Raw genomic sequence first — 16206 nt, forward strand, 5'->3', positions numbered from 1 at the left:
CTCAGATCCAGAATCTTGCCTTTCACTGATGCTTTTCGTACTGACTGAGCTTTACACCTTTAAATCTGCCTCTTAATTCCTTCCATCACTTTCCTCCTCTTAAGACAAGTTGTCCTTTGATAACTTAGTCAGTAAGAGCACTGGCTGCAAAATGCAGGATTCTGGGTTGAGTTCCAGCCAAGCCAACAGTTTTAATCTGGCAGGTTGTTTCAAAATAGAAAGGACCTGCATAATCACAAACCAGTATCCTTAACATCGGTTTGCTGCAGAATTCTTGAACGCATTCTGAGTTCGAATCTAATAAATTTCATTAAGAAAGAAAAACTTCTGTCCACAAATCAGCACAGATTTAGAAAGCATCACTTGTGCAAAACTCAGCTTCCCTTTTTCTGACATGATGGCCTACAAATCACAGATGGAGGGCAGCAGGCAGATCCCATATTACAAGATTTCCAGAAAGCGTTTGACACAGTGCCCCACAGTAGGCAGTTGACAATGGTCCAAACCTACAGTTCATGTTCCTAGATATCATTTTTTAAAAACTATATATTTTCAAAATGTTTACAAAACAACTTTATCCTCAACAAAATACTCTCCATTACAACTAATACATTTGTCCCACCGTTACTTCCACTGTTTGAGACAATTTTTTGTAGTCATATTTACAAATGGCTGACAGCTCCTCCCTCGCTTTTTTCTTGAATTCTTCAATGTTCTCCAACCACTCTCCTTTCATGTCTCTTTTTATGTGTGAAAATATAAAAAAGTCGCATGGAGCCAAAACCAGTGCGTATGTTGCATGGGGCTGTGGAACTATGTCATTTTTAGCCAAAAAATTGTCTAACAGAGATGGCTGTGTGTGCAGGTGCATTGTTGTGGTGGGAGAAACAGTCTCTTGTCTGCCACAAATTGGGTCTTTTTTGATGAACACTGTTTTGCAGTCTCTGGAGATGGGAACTTGCCCTTCAGCATATCCTCTCTTCTCGCTATCCGCCAGGCCTCAATCTCCGCTAATTTCTAATTTCAATTTGCCGCCGCTCATATCTCACCTGTCTTTCAACATCATCTTTGCCTCTGTACTTCTGCCCCGACTGACATCTCTGTCCAAACTCTTTGCCTTTACAAATGTCTGCTTGTGTCTGTGTATATGCGGATGGATATGTGTGTGTGTGTGCGCGCGAGTGTATACCTGTCCTTTTTTTCCCCCTAAGGTAAGTCTTTCCGCTCCCGGGATTGGAATGACTCCTTACCCTCTCCCTTAAAACCCAAATCCTTTTGTCTTTCCCTCTCCTTCCCTCTTTCCTGACGAGGCAACCGTTGGTTGCGAAAGCTAGAATTTTGTGTGTGTGTTTGTGTTTGCTTGTGTGTCTATCGACCTGCCAGCGCTTTTGTTTGGTAAGTCTCATCATCTTTCTTTTTAGATATATTTTTCCCACGTGGAATGTTTCCCTCTATTATATTCAAATAAAACGTTTGACTGACGGTCTGACGTAGGGGAATAAACTACGAATGAACTGTGCCCTTGGCATCAGAAAAGGAAATTAGCATTGTTTTGATGTTTGATTTGACTTGATGAAATTTTTTTGGGTGGGTGATGATGACTTCTTCCATTAGCTTGACTGTTGCTTTGTTTCTAGGTCATAGTCATAGCGCCATGACTCATCACCAGTAATGACATTCGACAGAAAATCTGGAAGAGTTTCAAGCTGATGTTTCAAACCACTACATTTTTCAACTCCACTTGCCTTTTGCTTGTCAGTCAGAACTCGAAGAACACACTTGGCAGTAACCCTTTTTATTCCTGTGTCTTCCATTAAAATTCATTGACCTGAGCTCCAAGATAACCAACTAATCTCTGACAGTTGATCAATTGTCGTTGATGGTCTGTGAGCATAAACTCTTGAATTTTTTCACTATTTTTGTTGATTCAGGCAGTTGATGGAAATCCAGAACAAGGTTTGTCATCAATCTACATGTCGTCATTTTTAAATTGAATAAACCACTCATACACTTGAGTTTTTCCCATAGCGTCACCATGGTAAGATGTTTTCACCATTAAGACAGTTTCAGCAGCATTTTTACCAAGTAAAAAACAAAATTTCACAGCTGCGTGTTGTTCACTTAAACTTGCTATCATAAGAAATGAAACAAGAAAAAAACAGCACTAGCAAAAACAATTAGTGTGAATGAACAGAACAAGCCAGGTCAACAACACAGGCAGCACTGAACTGGCAATGAGTTGTGCTCTACACGTTTAGTGGCAGAAATGCGTACTACACAAGCTCCGCCCATGGCAACGTTATAGTGTACCCCCCCCCCCCCCCCCCCCCCCCATACACTGTCCTCGACAAGTGTTCAAAGAAAAGGGTATTGTCATGAGTGCCCCATACAACTGTGATACAACCACCCTTATTCTCTCTATATATAAATCATCTGATGGACAGAGTGAGCAGCAATTAACAGCCATTTGCTGATTATGCTGTGCTGTACAGAAAGGGGTCATTGAGTGATTGTAGGAGTATACAGGATGACTTTGACACAATTTCTAGTTCATGTGATTAATGTCAGCTGCCTCTAAACACAGAAAAATGTAAGTTAATACAGATGAATACGAAAACCATCCTGTAATGTTTGAATAAAGCATTAGTATGATGCTGCTTGACACAGTCACACCAATCAAATATCTACGCATAATGTTGCAAAGCAATACGGAATGGAATGAGCACATCAGATTGTCAGTTGGTTGTAGGGAAGGCGAATGCTCGACTTCATTTCATTGGGAGAATTTTGGGAAACTGTAGCTGATCCATAAAGGAGACAGCTTATAGAACGCTAATTCGACCCATTCTTGAGCACTGTTTGAAGTGCTTGGGATCCCCAACAGGTCAGGTTAAAGGAAGACATCAAATCAATTCAGAGGTGTGCTGGTAGATTTATTGCCAGTAAGTTCAATAAGGAGGCCATTATTATGGAGATGCTTCATGAACTGGAATAGGAATAACTGGAGGGAGGGCAATGCTCTCTTCGCAAGGTACTATCGTGGAAATTTTAATGAACCAGTATCTGAGGCCAACTGCAGTACAATTTACTGCTGCCAACGTACATTTTGTTTAAGGTAAGATGAGAAAAATCAGGGTTCGTACAGAGGCTTTTAGGCAGTCATTTTTCCCTCACTCTATTTGTGAGTTGAACAGGAAAGGAAATGACCAGTAGTGGTATGTGGTATCCTCTGCCATGCATTGTATGTTGGGTTGTGGAGAATGTAAGCAGATGCAGAAAAGTTTCTTCAGAAAACAAAGAAAAGTTGCAAAAGCTACAGAAGCTATATAATGAGATTTTGATATTACAGAAATTAATCATTTCCTTTTCCTTATAGGTGTACTGATTTATTTGAAAAGAGCAGTCACTAAAGTGAGTGGACTAGTGCCACTCCTATGGCAACAGTGAGGTGAGGGTTGCAGTGACAGGGGGAGGGAGGGGGGGGGGGGGTAGAAAATAAATAAGTGTAACTACAAATGAAACACAATGTATATTGTTTTGCAACAATTAGTACTCCATTACTCCTGTTCAATAACATTACAACAAACTTTATTACAAAAACTCACAACCTATTACCTTTTTTCACAAACTGTGGCGACTTTTAGAATAAATGGTATATAATCGAGAATAATGTTTATCATCTACTTTAATACAACTTTAATTATGGCTCCTAGATTGTAGAGGAAGAAAAATGACAGTTGAAGAATATATCTCAGTACTTACTCTCAGATGTAGAAGGGAGGAGAGTTTGAACCAGTTGTGCTTGACCAACTTCATTCTTAAATAGGAAGCACTGGAAGCAATACAGCACAGAACAACGAAGTATGAATGGTTGTTTCTCATTCACCATGGACATCAGGAGGACAACTATTGCAGGCCTGGAAAAATAAGAAAATAGATTTATTTTTTATTCCATAGGATCATTGACACACAAACATGGAATATCTCACTACATCATGTGAGTAATACATTACATTAGTCGTATTCCAAGGATCCTGTAGTAAGATATCTCTGGGATATGGGTAGAAGTTAAGGACCTACATTTTATTTAAGTGCAATATAATAATACAACTGAAAATTGTAAATATTATGATACAGGATGTACATGAACTCCACGAACACTTTCAATTATTTATTGCACACAAACTAAACACTGAACAGATGTCATACATATTGCATTTTTTTTTAACTACAAACATTCGATAAGCAAATCATGAGTAACCCGGCAGACATCAATACGGTAATCGAATTCTTGTCATACCCACCCAGCGTGGCATTGTCAACTGGCAGTCGTTTCCTGTATTCTTTCCCGGAGCTCCGCTAAATCACGTGATTGAGTCGGTACATACACCAGATCTTTAAAGTGTCCCCACAGGAAAAAGTCACACAGAGTGAGATCTGGTGATCGGGGAGGCCATTTCAAGAAACAGCTGTCCCCTTCTGTAACACAGCCGATCCATTGATGTAGCAGCTCCGTGTTCATGTACCCACGAACTTCACAAGGAAAATGAGGTGGAGCCCCATCCTGCTGAAGGATGAATGGAGAGTCTGACTGCATTTGAGGCATCAGCCATTGCTGCAACATGTCCAAGTAGGAATATCCAGTGACAGTGCTCTCCACGAAGAAGTATGGCTCATACAGTTTTCGACGTGACAAGGCACAAAAAACATTTACCTTTAGGGAATCACACTCAAATTCAATGCATTCATTCATGTGGATGCTTTGTACCCATGATTTGACAATTATGCCTGTTCACTTTCCCATTAGTGTGAAAAGTGGCTTCGCCACTAAAAATTAAGCGATCAACAATGCCATCCCCATCCTCATTCAATTGTTGCAACTGCGAACTAAACTGAAAATGCTTGTCTTTGTCATTGAACTTCTGCACTAGCTCCAATTTGAATGGTGTCATAGACAGCTTCTGTCGCAGGACTTTCCACACTGTCATTGGAGCCATTCTGATTTCACGGGATGTACGACGCACCTATTTCTTTGGACTCCTTATGAATGTCTCTCGTACGCACTACACGTTCACTTCACTCACACTGCGATGTCCGATTCTCTTTGCCGGACACAAGCAACCCATCTTAACAAATTTGTTGGTGGCCTCTTACCGTACTTGGATCTAAACATCTGTTGAACAGCTGTAGTACACTTGTTTCTGTCAAACTCCAACACACAGAAAGCTCAGTTTGTACCTGAAGCCACCATGTTTGCGACTAGTGCTGACTACTGGCAAATTACCAAACTACGCTGTGGCAGTATACACGGAAAAAAAAAACATTTCAGGGTTTCTCTTCAGAATGACATATGTTTGATATCTGTACAATGTTTAATTCTTGTGCAATAAATAATTGAAAGTGTTCTCAGACTTTATGTACACCCTGCATTATAGTTCTCATATTAATTACGGACTAACATAAAACATTGTCAACAGTTTCTGTGGAGACACTCTTTACTGGAGTACAAGCAGTTACCTTACAGAAAGTTTTTAAATTTTGTATTACACTCAACCATGTAACCTTTAAGAAATTTAATATGGTCTGGCAGGCTGTTGAAATCATGTGTACCCGTGAGTCAGGCCTGATTCTAAATTAATGTTGACTTATTGTAATCTTTATAGAGGTTAGTTTTGTTCACAGTATTTTATTCATGCTTTGCACTACTTACTGACGTCAGAGAACTAGTGGTAATCAATAAAGACACTAATTAGTACATGTATAATGTAGCAGCTGAGAAAATACGAAGTTCTTTAAAGTGATCTCTAAAGGAAATTTGAGAATTAACATCAGACACACTGAAGAGTCAAAACATTACAACTACTACTGCAAGATTGAATGCTGCCTGGTGGTACTAAGGGCAGGTGAGAGGCAAAGAAACGAGAAATCATTATAGTGATGATATAAGCCAAAAATGGAGAAATCCACTAACATAAGTGACTTCAACAAAGGGCAGATTGTTATAGCCTGGCATCTGGGAATAAGCATCTCAGAAACAGTACAGGTTGTGCACTGTTTGTGTGCTACTGTTACACACATCTATGGAAGATGGTTGAAGAACAATGAAATCATGAAGTAGGCGACAAGGTGTTGGACAACCACACATCACAGAACGTGCAGATCAGAGGCTTACCCATGGAGGACAATAAAGGTACAAGCATTTCATAGCACGATGTTGACCACACATTACTGAACATGGGGCTTTGCAGCAGACGACCCTTACATGTTCCCATGGTTACCCAATGACAATGGTCAGTTACAACTACAGTGGATACATGATTATAAAGATTAGACCTGGGACCAATCGAAATGTACAGCCTAATTGGATCAACCACGTTTCTTGTTATACCTGGTAAATAGTCTCATCATCTGGACATACTGTCATATGTAAGGACAACTGCTCAAAATATGCACTGCACTGTGGATTCAGGCAGCTGGGGGCAGTGTTATGCTAAGGGGAACATTCTCCTGGGCTTCCATGGAACTTACAATAGTAACTGAAGGTACTGTATTAGCTGTAGACTATGTGAATATTACTAACCACCTGCATGCAGCCCTTCACACTTAATGTCTTCTTTGATAACAACAGAAACTTGCAGCAGAGTAATTGTGTCTCAATGCCAGAATCAAGCTAAAGCAGTTTGAGGAGCGTTACAGTGAACTCATGTTAATGTGTTGGCCACAAAATTTGCCTAATCTGAACCCAATGGAACAGATCCAAATTTGCCTAATCTGAACCCAGTGGAACAGATCCAGCATGCTATTGGCACCAGTTCTGCACCCGCAAACAACCAGCCTCTAATTTATGGAAATTGCATGATCTGTGTGTATATATCTGGTGCTACGGGCCTCCAGAAAACTACCAAGGGCTTGTCAGATCCATACCATACACATTCGCTGCTGTATCACACTTCAAAGGCTACTAATGAAGTGGTCGTAATGTTTCAGCTCATCATTGTACAAGTTCTATAATAAACTTCTGTAGTCTATAAATATACCCCCCACCCATAGGTATACTGTAACTCATTAGTTAGTGAGAATATGGAAAATAAATTTCTTAACTTGTAATTCACCTATAGCAGTAATCACACATAGTGAACATGTAGCTGAAGGGTCTTTCCATCTCATTTATGGAAAAAAAAAAAAAAAAAACATTTTCACATGTGTCATCTCAGATTTGGATGAAACTTGGTGTATTTGTTCTCACTACTGAGATAAGCTGCCATACCATATGTTAATGTCTGTCTCCTTTTTTCAACATTTGGAAGTTTTGTTGTTTTTAACATGGTGCTGCTAGAACAAAATGACACTTGCTAATGTTCTGAAAATAAGTTACCATTTGGTTTTGTTTATCATCCAAACAATTTGAAATTTGGGGGCTGTATATTCTTTATTACTGTACAAGAACAAAAGGAAAACATCACTGTACCTTAAAGTAAAACCACAAAGGCAGGGAAAACTGTTTACTTACATTTTTTCAGAAAGAAAAGAAGAAGAAGAAAGAAAAATAGCTCCACCACCAAACTGAATATCACATTTAAAAAAGCTGATGTTAATGTTTTAAAATAACACCATGTACAGTAGATGTAATTTATATCACTAACATTTTTTGGAGTAGATTAATAGTCCTGCCATTGCATTGACTTCAATGATTACTCCTAAGTACCACAAATTAGAATATTTACAAGTTACATGTCTTGGAAGGAACAATTTTCTTTTCTCACAAAAGATACCAATTTATTTCTTCAATTACATTTCAAGGTGGGCTCCATGTCACTACGTGATGACCTTGCTTCAAGTTCCCTAAACAGTCTAATGACTCAATGTTATGGAAACTTCTAGTTCCAGGGAGTGTTCAAAACTCTGCAAAGCATCCTGCAAGGTAAGAATGTGTCTGATTTACATACTCTTAAAAAATAATATAAAACTTAACATTGGTGACAATAACATCGCAAAACTGAAACAAATCTGAATGCAGATTGTATTTGATTTGCTAGGGTCTTTGTAAAATTTTCTTTTGAGCCAATCTTTTAACTGTTCATCCTACGCCATCACACTCAGATTTTATGTGGCCAGCTGCAAAGCACGATTACTCAGTATCGATATTAAAAGTGTTTTGGTGTACACATAGGTTTATCAAATTAAATTTATTTTTTCAATTGGCGTATACAGCCATAATCAAAATAGTGGATTACTATTTTTTAATATAATAAGAACATGTTTCTTATGAACTGAGTCACAGTTTCTTGAATTTCATGGATGATGCAGAGACCACATTTCATATCATCAGATACTATACATAGACTTTAAACTAGGCTTTCATCTTCAGTAACTTTTAGATTAATTATAATATGACGTACAGTGCAAAGGGACCAATGATACCAATGGTCTTCGTCCTGCATAGTAAAAGAGTAGTTTTCACTAGAATTCATTCATGCTGTGGCCATATTTACGTCAGGTAATTCTTTTAGTGCATTATAATATTTTGAACAATATTATGAAAGGACAGTTTGCCACACACCACACACAGGAGCTGTTGTCGCAGGCAGACACAACGAAAGACCATTAAAGCATTAAACCTGTCTGCGACTGAACGCCTCCTCTGTGTGTTGATTAGAAATCTAATCCTTTCATAACATTACTGTTATTCCATCCTGGTCTTCTCATTGTTTGATTTTACAATATTTTGACTGGGACTTGGTAATGCACAAAAGTGGAACAAGTATTTTTCCAATTCAGATGAAAGATTGTCAATTAAGTCAGCAATGTTTGCAGTAAATGTGATTATTTGTGCTCTGCCAGTTGAAACGTACTGATATGAATAGCAATAGTTGCACCGTCTTCACTGTTCTCAATTTTTTATTTCTTTTTGAAGGGCATTCACTATAGTATCACAGCATACTTGCTTAGATTGGTTTTTGCATACTAACATTTTTTTATAGCTTTGATACTGCAGTAAATAGTAAAATTATTTCTGATGAATACTGCATACATACACTGAGACAGTACAATCAGCACCTGTAAAAATCATTTGGAATGTAGTGATCCCAATGTACAAAAACCTACTTTCAATTCTGGATGTTTTGTGTAAATGACCTAAAATCAACTTTAAATGTTTAGAATTAGATTCTCACCCTGAACATCTATGAGAAGACAACAGTCAAAGAAAGAGCCAAAAAGGTGGAAACAGCATTCAGACTATGCAACACCACTTACAAATCCAAAGCCCCATCTTATTATGCCAAACTGAGATACTTCAGTACTGTAGTCAAATTTGAATGTTTATATGCAGCAGAGGCATGTGTCAGGAAGGGACTCTCAGAAACAGAGAACAAATTTCTAAAAAAGATTCAGGGGCTGAAAACAAGAATCAGTGTTTGAGTTTACATTTTACTTGATGTCAAACAAGGAATTACACAAAATGTATGGAAAGATCTCAACCACAACAAAGAAAAGAAGATTGGCTTTCTATAACCCCTTACAAAATGAAACCAAAAAGGGTTGCAATTACAATTTTGACTCACCAGGAGAACAGAAAGACAAGTTTCGTGCATGAAGGAAGTACATCAGGATCTAGGGAAGTGTGGGGATCATTGTAGAAGATATAGGAAACAAAGAGATATTCAGAGTAAAAATAATGGGTGTGGTGGATCTAGCCAACAAGAAATCAAGAACACCACAAGGACTATTCATGGAAGAAGATTGAGTAAGTCAGAGAATGTAGGAATGCTGGGGGAAGAGAACAAAAGTGACTGTAACTGCATAATTGAAGCTGACAGGTGATGGTAATAACCAAGAATTTTCTTCTTGTGGGATCCACAACCTCAAACAAGTTTTAAGAAAGAGAACATGGCTGAAACAGGCCGCAATATCTGCATTGTCCATGCTATTAGCTAATTTCTACTGTTAGTCATTTTCAAGACTTATCACAAGCCTCAAGCTTCACATCACATTTGGCTAAACAGTTTGTCCAAAACTTGGTCATCAGTGCCTTGACGAAAAATCAGCATGCTAATCTCAAGGGTTAGGACAAAGGCTGTCCCCTTATGTGGAGCAGTTTATAATGTATTGAAGTCTGCCTCCCTTCCCACCATTTAGGGATGAGGCCTGACAGTTTACAAAATTTCATCACTCTTGTAACACTGGAATCAGTATCTGCGAGGATGGTGGGCAGATCTCCAATGAGACTGAGGGCTGCCCTGATATGAGTATATACGACACACGTTGCCAAAATAGGCTGAACTGAAAGTGGCATGCCGCAAACTTCACAAAGTGGTGGATCCTCCTGCCAGAGGAGGAAGCCATGTGTTAAAGGGCTATGTCCGATGTGCAATCTGGTAAGCAGAACCTCCTACGGCGATCAGGCTGACATGAAGTCCACCATGCCTTTGTGGTCGATTTGAGAGACCGCAGTTTGTTTTCTGTCACCTGCAACCATTAAGTCTCCCACTAACACATGATGTGTCTGTCAGAAAGTAAGATGATGGCATGCAGTGGCATGGGACATTGATGGACAGCACCATTCCAAGATGTTTCCTTGATGACTTTGTCGGCCATGTTGTTTCCCTGTATCCCTGGTTTGAAAAGCTCCAATCAATATCTGAATTCCCTCATGGTGGACAGCATCTAACTTCTTGAGGAAGGAAGGAAGGGCTGGTCAGTAGACCATGCTGCCATAATCTAAACGTGATCAGACAAATGCCTTATAAAACTGCAGGAGGTGGGACCTGTCAGCTAAGGCATTTCAAAATATTCAATGACTGGAAGCCTTTTGTTCATAGTCTTTCAGGTCTGGGAGCCAAGATAGTTTTGAGTCCAATAAAAAACCCAAAAAGTGCACAGTTTCTTGAAAACCTAAAATATTGTCCCCCATTGTGACACTGGTTGGTTTAAACTTTGACAGTCATGGTTAAATTGACACATGTAGTCTTCTCGGGTGAGAAACGAAAACCAGCTGTCCTGGCCTAGGTTTCCAGCCTCCCAATCATCAACTGTAGCTGCCTCATTATCATTATATGATCCAATGAAGAGTAGAAGTCTGAAAAGTCATCCACAATCAAAGAGCGTTTAACAGGGCTCCTGACTGCAGAAAAAATGCCACTGATAATGATGGCAAACAATGTGACACTGAGGACACTGCCTTGGGGGATCCCATTCTCTTGAACATAGCAGTCAGACAAGGCATCACCAACATGAAATCAAAAACACTGGTCCTTGAGAAAGGATTGGAAAAGAAATGGCAGGCATCCACCACACAGTCCCCATTCATGAGGTTGGCGAGCGTAAGAAGGATTCTTGTGTCGTTATCTCCAGTAGAATTAAATTGTCAAGGGGGGAACAGTAGCACCTGAAACTGCACTGTGAGCAGCTCAAATGATCTCGGAATTCAAGCAGCCAGACAAGGCGGTAGTTGACCAAGCGTTCTAGGGTCTTACCCACACAACTAGTAAGGGCTACACTCTGGTAACTGTTATGGGTGCTTTGGTCCTTGCCAGGTTTCCAGAATGGAATTGATATTGCCTCCTTCGAAGTCGTGGGGTACTGTCCATCAAACCAGATCTGACTGAAACAAGAGAAGAGTTGTCCTTTTGCGTCAGGGCACAGATGACGAAGCATGGCATAATGGATCTCATCGGGTCCTGGAGCAGTGTCTGTAGCTGCAGACAAACCTGATTCCAGTTCCCATATAAATAATGGAAGATTGCAGACTTCCTCATTATGCGAGAGGAAATTGAGCTTCCTAATCTCTGCAGTTGTACGGAACACCTGAAAAGCAGGAGCTGGTTTGGCTAACATAGTAACAGTTAAGATGTGTTCAGCTAAAACCTGAGCTGTGTTTTCTGGCATGTACACCATGAGCCCGTTACGTGAAAAGGATGCAAGGGGACATGTACTACCCTTGCCTGAAATCCATCTCATTGAGTCCCAAACTTGTACAGTGGAAGTGGAATCATTAATGAAAGTCGTGAACTCCCTCTAGGATGCCCTCTTCCACTCTTTTATCACTTGTCTTGCAGTTCTGAAGGCAAGAAGGTTTTCTGCAGTTGGACAATATTTGAAGTTCCACAGATCTGTTCGTCTGGCCCTGACTGCCAATCGACAGTCGTCATTCCACCCAGGTACAGGCCATCGTCTGAGGTGGTTACTAGGCCGGGGGATGGACTCTGCGGCAGCCCATTGGATCTCACAAGTGATATGGGCCACTGTCTCCTCTGCACAGTCCTTTTGTTCAAAACTAGCCCACTGACTGTACTGCAACCAATTTACCCTTTGTATCACCCAACTGCATGGTCTCCTGTCAGCCCCCGTCTTAGATGGCAGATGGATCCACACTGAGAAGTGGTCAGTAGAATATAAATCTGTAGCCATTTCCCACTGAACTGAGTCTACAATAGCTGGGGAACAAAAGAACTGAGTCTACAATAGCTGGGGAACAAAAACAAAGGTCAATGGCTGAAAAAGACCTTGCAGCTGTGGAAAAGTGTGTCATTTGACCCAAGTTCAGAAGACAGATATTCTCAGAATGGACGAGTTGCTCATCCGACCCTTGGAGCAAGTGGTAGCTGAGCCCCACCGCATATTGTGTGCACTGAAGTCCTCCACGAGGAGGAATGGGTGTGGGAGTGCCTAAAAGAGTTCTGCCAGTATGTCTGTATCCAAAGCATCATTATGTGGAAGATACAAAGGACACACTGTGATGTTAAAGGGTGCAAGAACTTTCACAGTAACTGCTTGCATGGTCATGGTAAGAGTGACAGGAGAGGAGTGGCATCTCTCATCAATAAAAAGAGCCACTCCACCTTTAGCCCTGTCTCCAGTAGTATTGTCCTTCCTGTATAGCGCAGGTATGTTGGTGACTTTAAGATGCATTTCTCGTAAGCAGATGCAGAACAGTTTCTCTTGGGCCAGGAGCTGTAATTTTTCCAAATGTGAGCGATATCCATTTAAATTCCACTGCCACACAAAAGTACCTGTGGAAGCCATTGTTTAACGATGGTTGTTCTTTTCTTTCTCCCTATGAGGTAGTGATTTACAAGGAAGATCAGGGGAATGTTAGCCAGGTCCTGGCTCTCCAGTTCCTCCGATTGGAAGTCCATATCCTCAAGAGCATAGTCCTCATCAGAGAGGGAGAGAGCTTGCCAATCCAAATGTTTAACTAATGCTTTCTTGGACTGGGAACTACTTCTTGAAGGACATTTTTCTTTACCGATGAGAGGAAGTGGTTGCCTGGGTTGCGGGGATGGCTTAGTTGGCTTCTGATGGTGAGTAGTAGTATTGGCTTAGGTCATATGTGGCTTCGGTGGTAAGCCGACAGCTGACCACTTCCAAATGACCCCTGTTTCAAGTGGAGCATTTCCCGACAAGTGCATGTGCCCGTACTTGAATCTGTGGTCTGAGTTTGCGTGGAGGCATCACACTTCGCAATTTGCATCTTAAGGGCTGATGCAAAAGAAGTAGCAAAAACTGGAGATTGCACAGCTCTGAAAGCTTTTTTAGCTTCACCATAGGGTATGCACTTCTGGACTTTCAACTCCTGAATTTTCCTTTCCTCACTGTAAACCTCTCACTTTCTGCTCCACACGGGGTGATCCCCAGAGTAGTTTACACACATCGGAGAAAGTGTACAAGAACTGCCTGATTTGTGAGCAAAGCCTCCACAATTGCCACACGTAGCCCTCCCATTAGTGGTGTGGCCAAATCTTTGACATTTGTAGCACTGCACTGGGCTAGAAATAAATAGCTGAACCTTAAGGCAGATATAGCCTGCAAGGATATGTTCAGGTAATTCCGGAGTACTAAACATTAGAATAAATGTTGCCGATTTTTTCCAATTTGCTACTGATTCTCCTCATATAGTTCTGCACTTTTGTGACGCCCATACTTTTCCATTCTTCACCTAACTCCACAGGGTCCACCTCCATTGTATCGGAGCCGGTAACCACAACTTTACTAAAGTTAAGGGTGTTATGCAACTCAGACTCGACTCGGTAGTCACCTAACACCTTACATCCCAGGAGCTTAAATACGAGGGCGGTTCAGAAAGTAACCTCCGATCGGTCACAGTGCGGGTTGTGGGGGGAGTAGCGACGCCATCTGTGCGTTCACGCACTCAACAGGTCAGTCGGCATCAAGCCGTGGTCGAGTGAACGTCGTACCTGCGCTAGTTTAGTTTTTGTGGCAGTTTGAAATGTGTGCTGCAATAGAAAACCCCGCCAAATGTGAAGTGCGTGCTGTCATAAGGTTTTTTTACAGCCAAAGGATATTCTGCAGCAGCTATTCATCGTGAGCTTTGTGCCGTGTACGGACCAAGAGTTATGAGTGAAGGAGTTGTCCGTGAATGGGTACGTTTATTTAAAAGAGGACGAGAAAACGTTCATGATGAAGAGAGGAGTGGTAGACCATCATTGGTGACTGACGAACTCGTTCAGACAGTTGATGCAAAAGTACGTGAAAATCGACGTTTCTCAATGTCGGAGTTGTCTACTGGTTTTCCACAGATTTCTAAGACTCTCTTGTACGAGATAGTGACAGCAAGATTGGGTTACCGTAAGTTCTGTGCACGATGGGTGCCCAAAATTCTTACCGACCACCACAAAACTCAAAGAATGGCCTCTGCATTAGACTTTCTGTCACGTTATGAGGACGAAGGAGAACCATTGTTAAACAGAATCGTGACCGGTGACGAAACCTGGATTAAGTACGTGAACCCTGAGACAAAAGAACAATCAAAGATGTGGGCACATTCAAATTCGCCTACCAAACCAAGAAAAGCCTCGCAAGATTTTTCTGCCAGAAAACTGATGGCAACGGTGTTTTGGGATGCCAAAGGGGTGTTGTTGGTTGAATTCATGGAACGTGGTACGACCATTAATCAAGACGTGTACTGTGAAACAATAAAAAAGTTACGACGGGCTATACAGAACAAACGCCATGGTATGCTGACTTCCGGTATCGTTTTTTTTGCACGATAACGCCCGTCCTCACTCTGCTCGCAGAACAACGGCCCTTCTTGAGTCCTTCAAGTGGGACGTTATCAACCATCCACCTTACAGCCCAGACCTGGCGCCAAGTGATTATCACCTCTTCATGCATTTGAAGAAATGGCTCGGGTCACAGCGGTTTGATGACGACGAAGAGCTCAAAGATGCGGTCACAGGCTGGCTCCAGGCACAAGCGGGTGATTTTTATGCAGAAGGAATTTCAAAGCTTGTGAAGAGATACGATAAGTGCCTCAATCGCTATGGAGACTATGTAGAAAAATAGTGCAAAGATGTAGTTGTAAGATGTATATATTAAAATATTTTTATTTAACTTGGTGTATTTTTTTAAATCAACCGGAGGTTACTTTCTGAACGGCCCTCGTATTTGGGTTGAATTAGTAGTTTCAACTGAAAGTGTTCCATTATGAAGTCGTTTGACACTGTTTAAAGATCAGGCAATACCTTCCAATGGCATATGAATATAGCAAAAGGAGACCTTCTCAAAGGTTCCCCCTGTTTGCTTGATTACAATGAAAGTGTTATGTCACACTAATGCCCTGTTACTACGATTCTGAGACTTCTTCTACATCTACATCTACATACATACTCTCCAATACACCATACGGTGCATGGCAGAGGGTACCTCATATCACAACTAGCATCTTCTCTCCCTGTTCCACTCCCAAACAGAACAAGGGGAAAATGACTGCCTATATGCCTCTGTATGAGCCCTAATCTCTCTTATCTTTGTGGTCTTTCCGCGAAATGTAAGTTGTCGGCAGTAAAATTGTACTGCAGTCAGCCTCAAATGCTGGTTCTCTAAATTTCCTCAGTAGCGATTCACGAAAAGAATGCCTCCTTTCCTCTAGAGCAGGCTGTTCCAGCTCGTCGGCTCCGTTGTGAGCCGCGGAGTGCTCCCTGCTCCAGGGAGCCGTGTCGCTCGCTGTGACCATTCAAGTGGGCCCGCACGCTGGCAGGTGGCACGGCAGGCTGAGGCAGGCGGCAAGGCAGGCGGCAAGGCAAGCGTTTTGATGTGCCAGTTGCGTCTTACAAGATCGACAACCTCATACTTTTAGCTCCTAAGACGTGGTGACATGCTACACCAGGAAATACGATGTTCAGGAAATAAATAAGAAACAACTGTTTTATAAGAAATTGCATACTAAATTTATTGGGCCTCTGTAGC

At 41.2% G+C, this 16206-nt stretch overlaps 1 protein-coding gene across 2 annotated transcripts in view; it reads right to left on the minus strand.

Annotated features, from left to right (window-relative positions):
- The window catches only part of LOC126161713 (general vesicular transport factor p115), a 219572-nt gene that overhangs the window by 100126 nt on the left and 103240 nt on the right, over nucleotides 1-16206 (minus strand). For both annotated transcript variants that reach the window (XM_049917745.1, XM_049917744.1), the window contains exon 8: nucleotides 3763-3917. In XM_049917745.1, the coding sequence (XP_049773702.1) occupies nucleotides 3763-3917 (155 nt within the window). The remainder of the gene's footprint in view (nucleotides 1-3762; nucleotides 3918-16206) is intronic.

The sequence above is a fragment of the Schistocerca cancellata genome, chromosome 2 (assembly GCF_023864275.1).
Source record: "Schistocerca cancellata isolate TAMUIC-IGC-003103 chromosome 2, iqSchCanc2.1, whole genome shotgun sequence".
In the NCBI taxonomy this organism is placed as follows: Eukaryota; Metazoa; Arthropoda; class Insecta; order Orthoptera; family Acrididae; genus Schistocerca; species Schistocerca cancellata.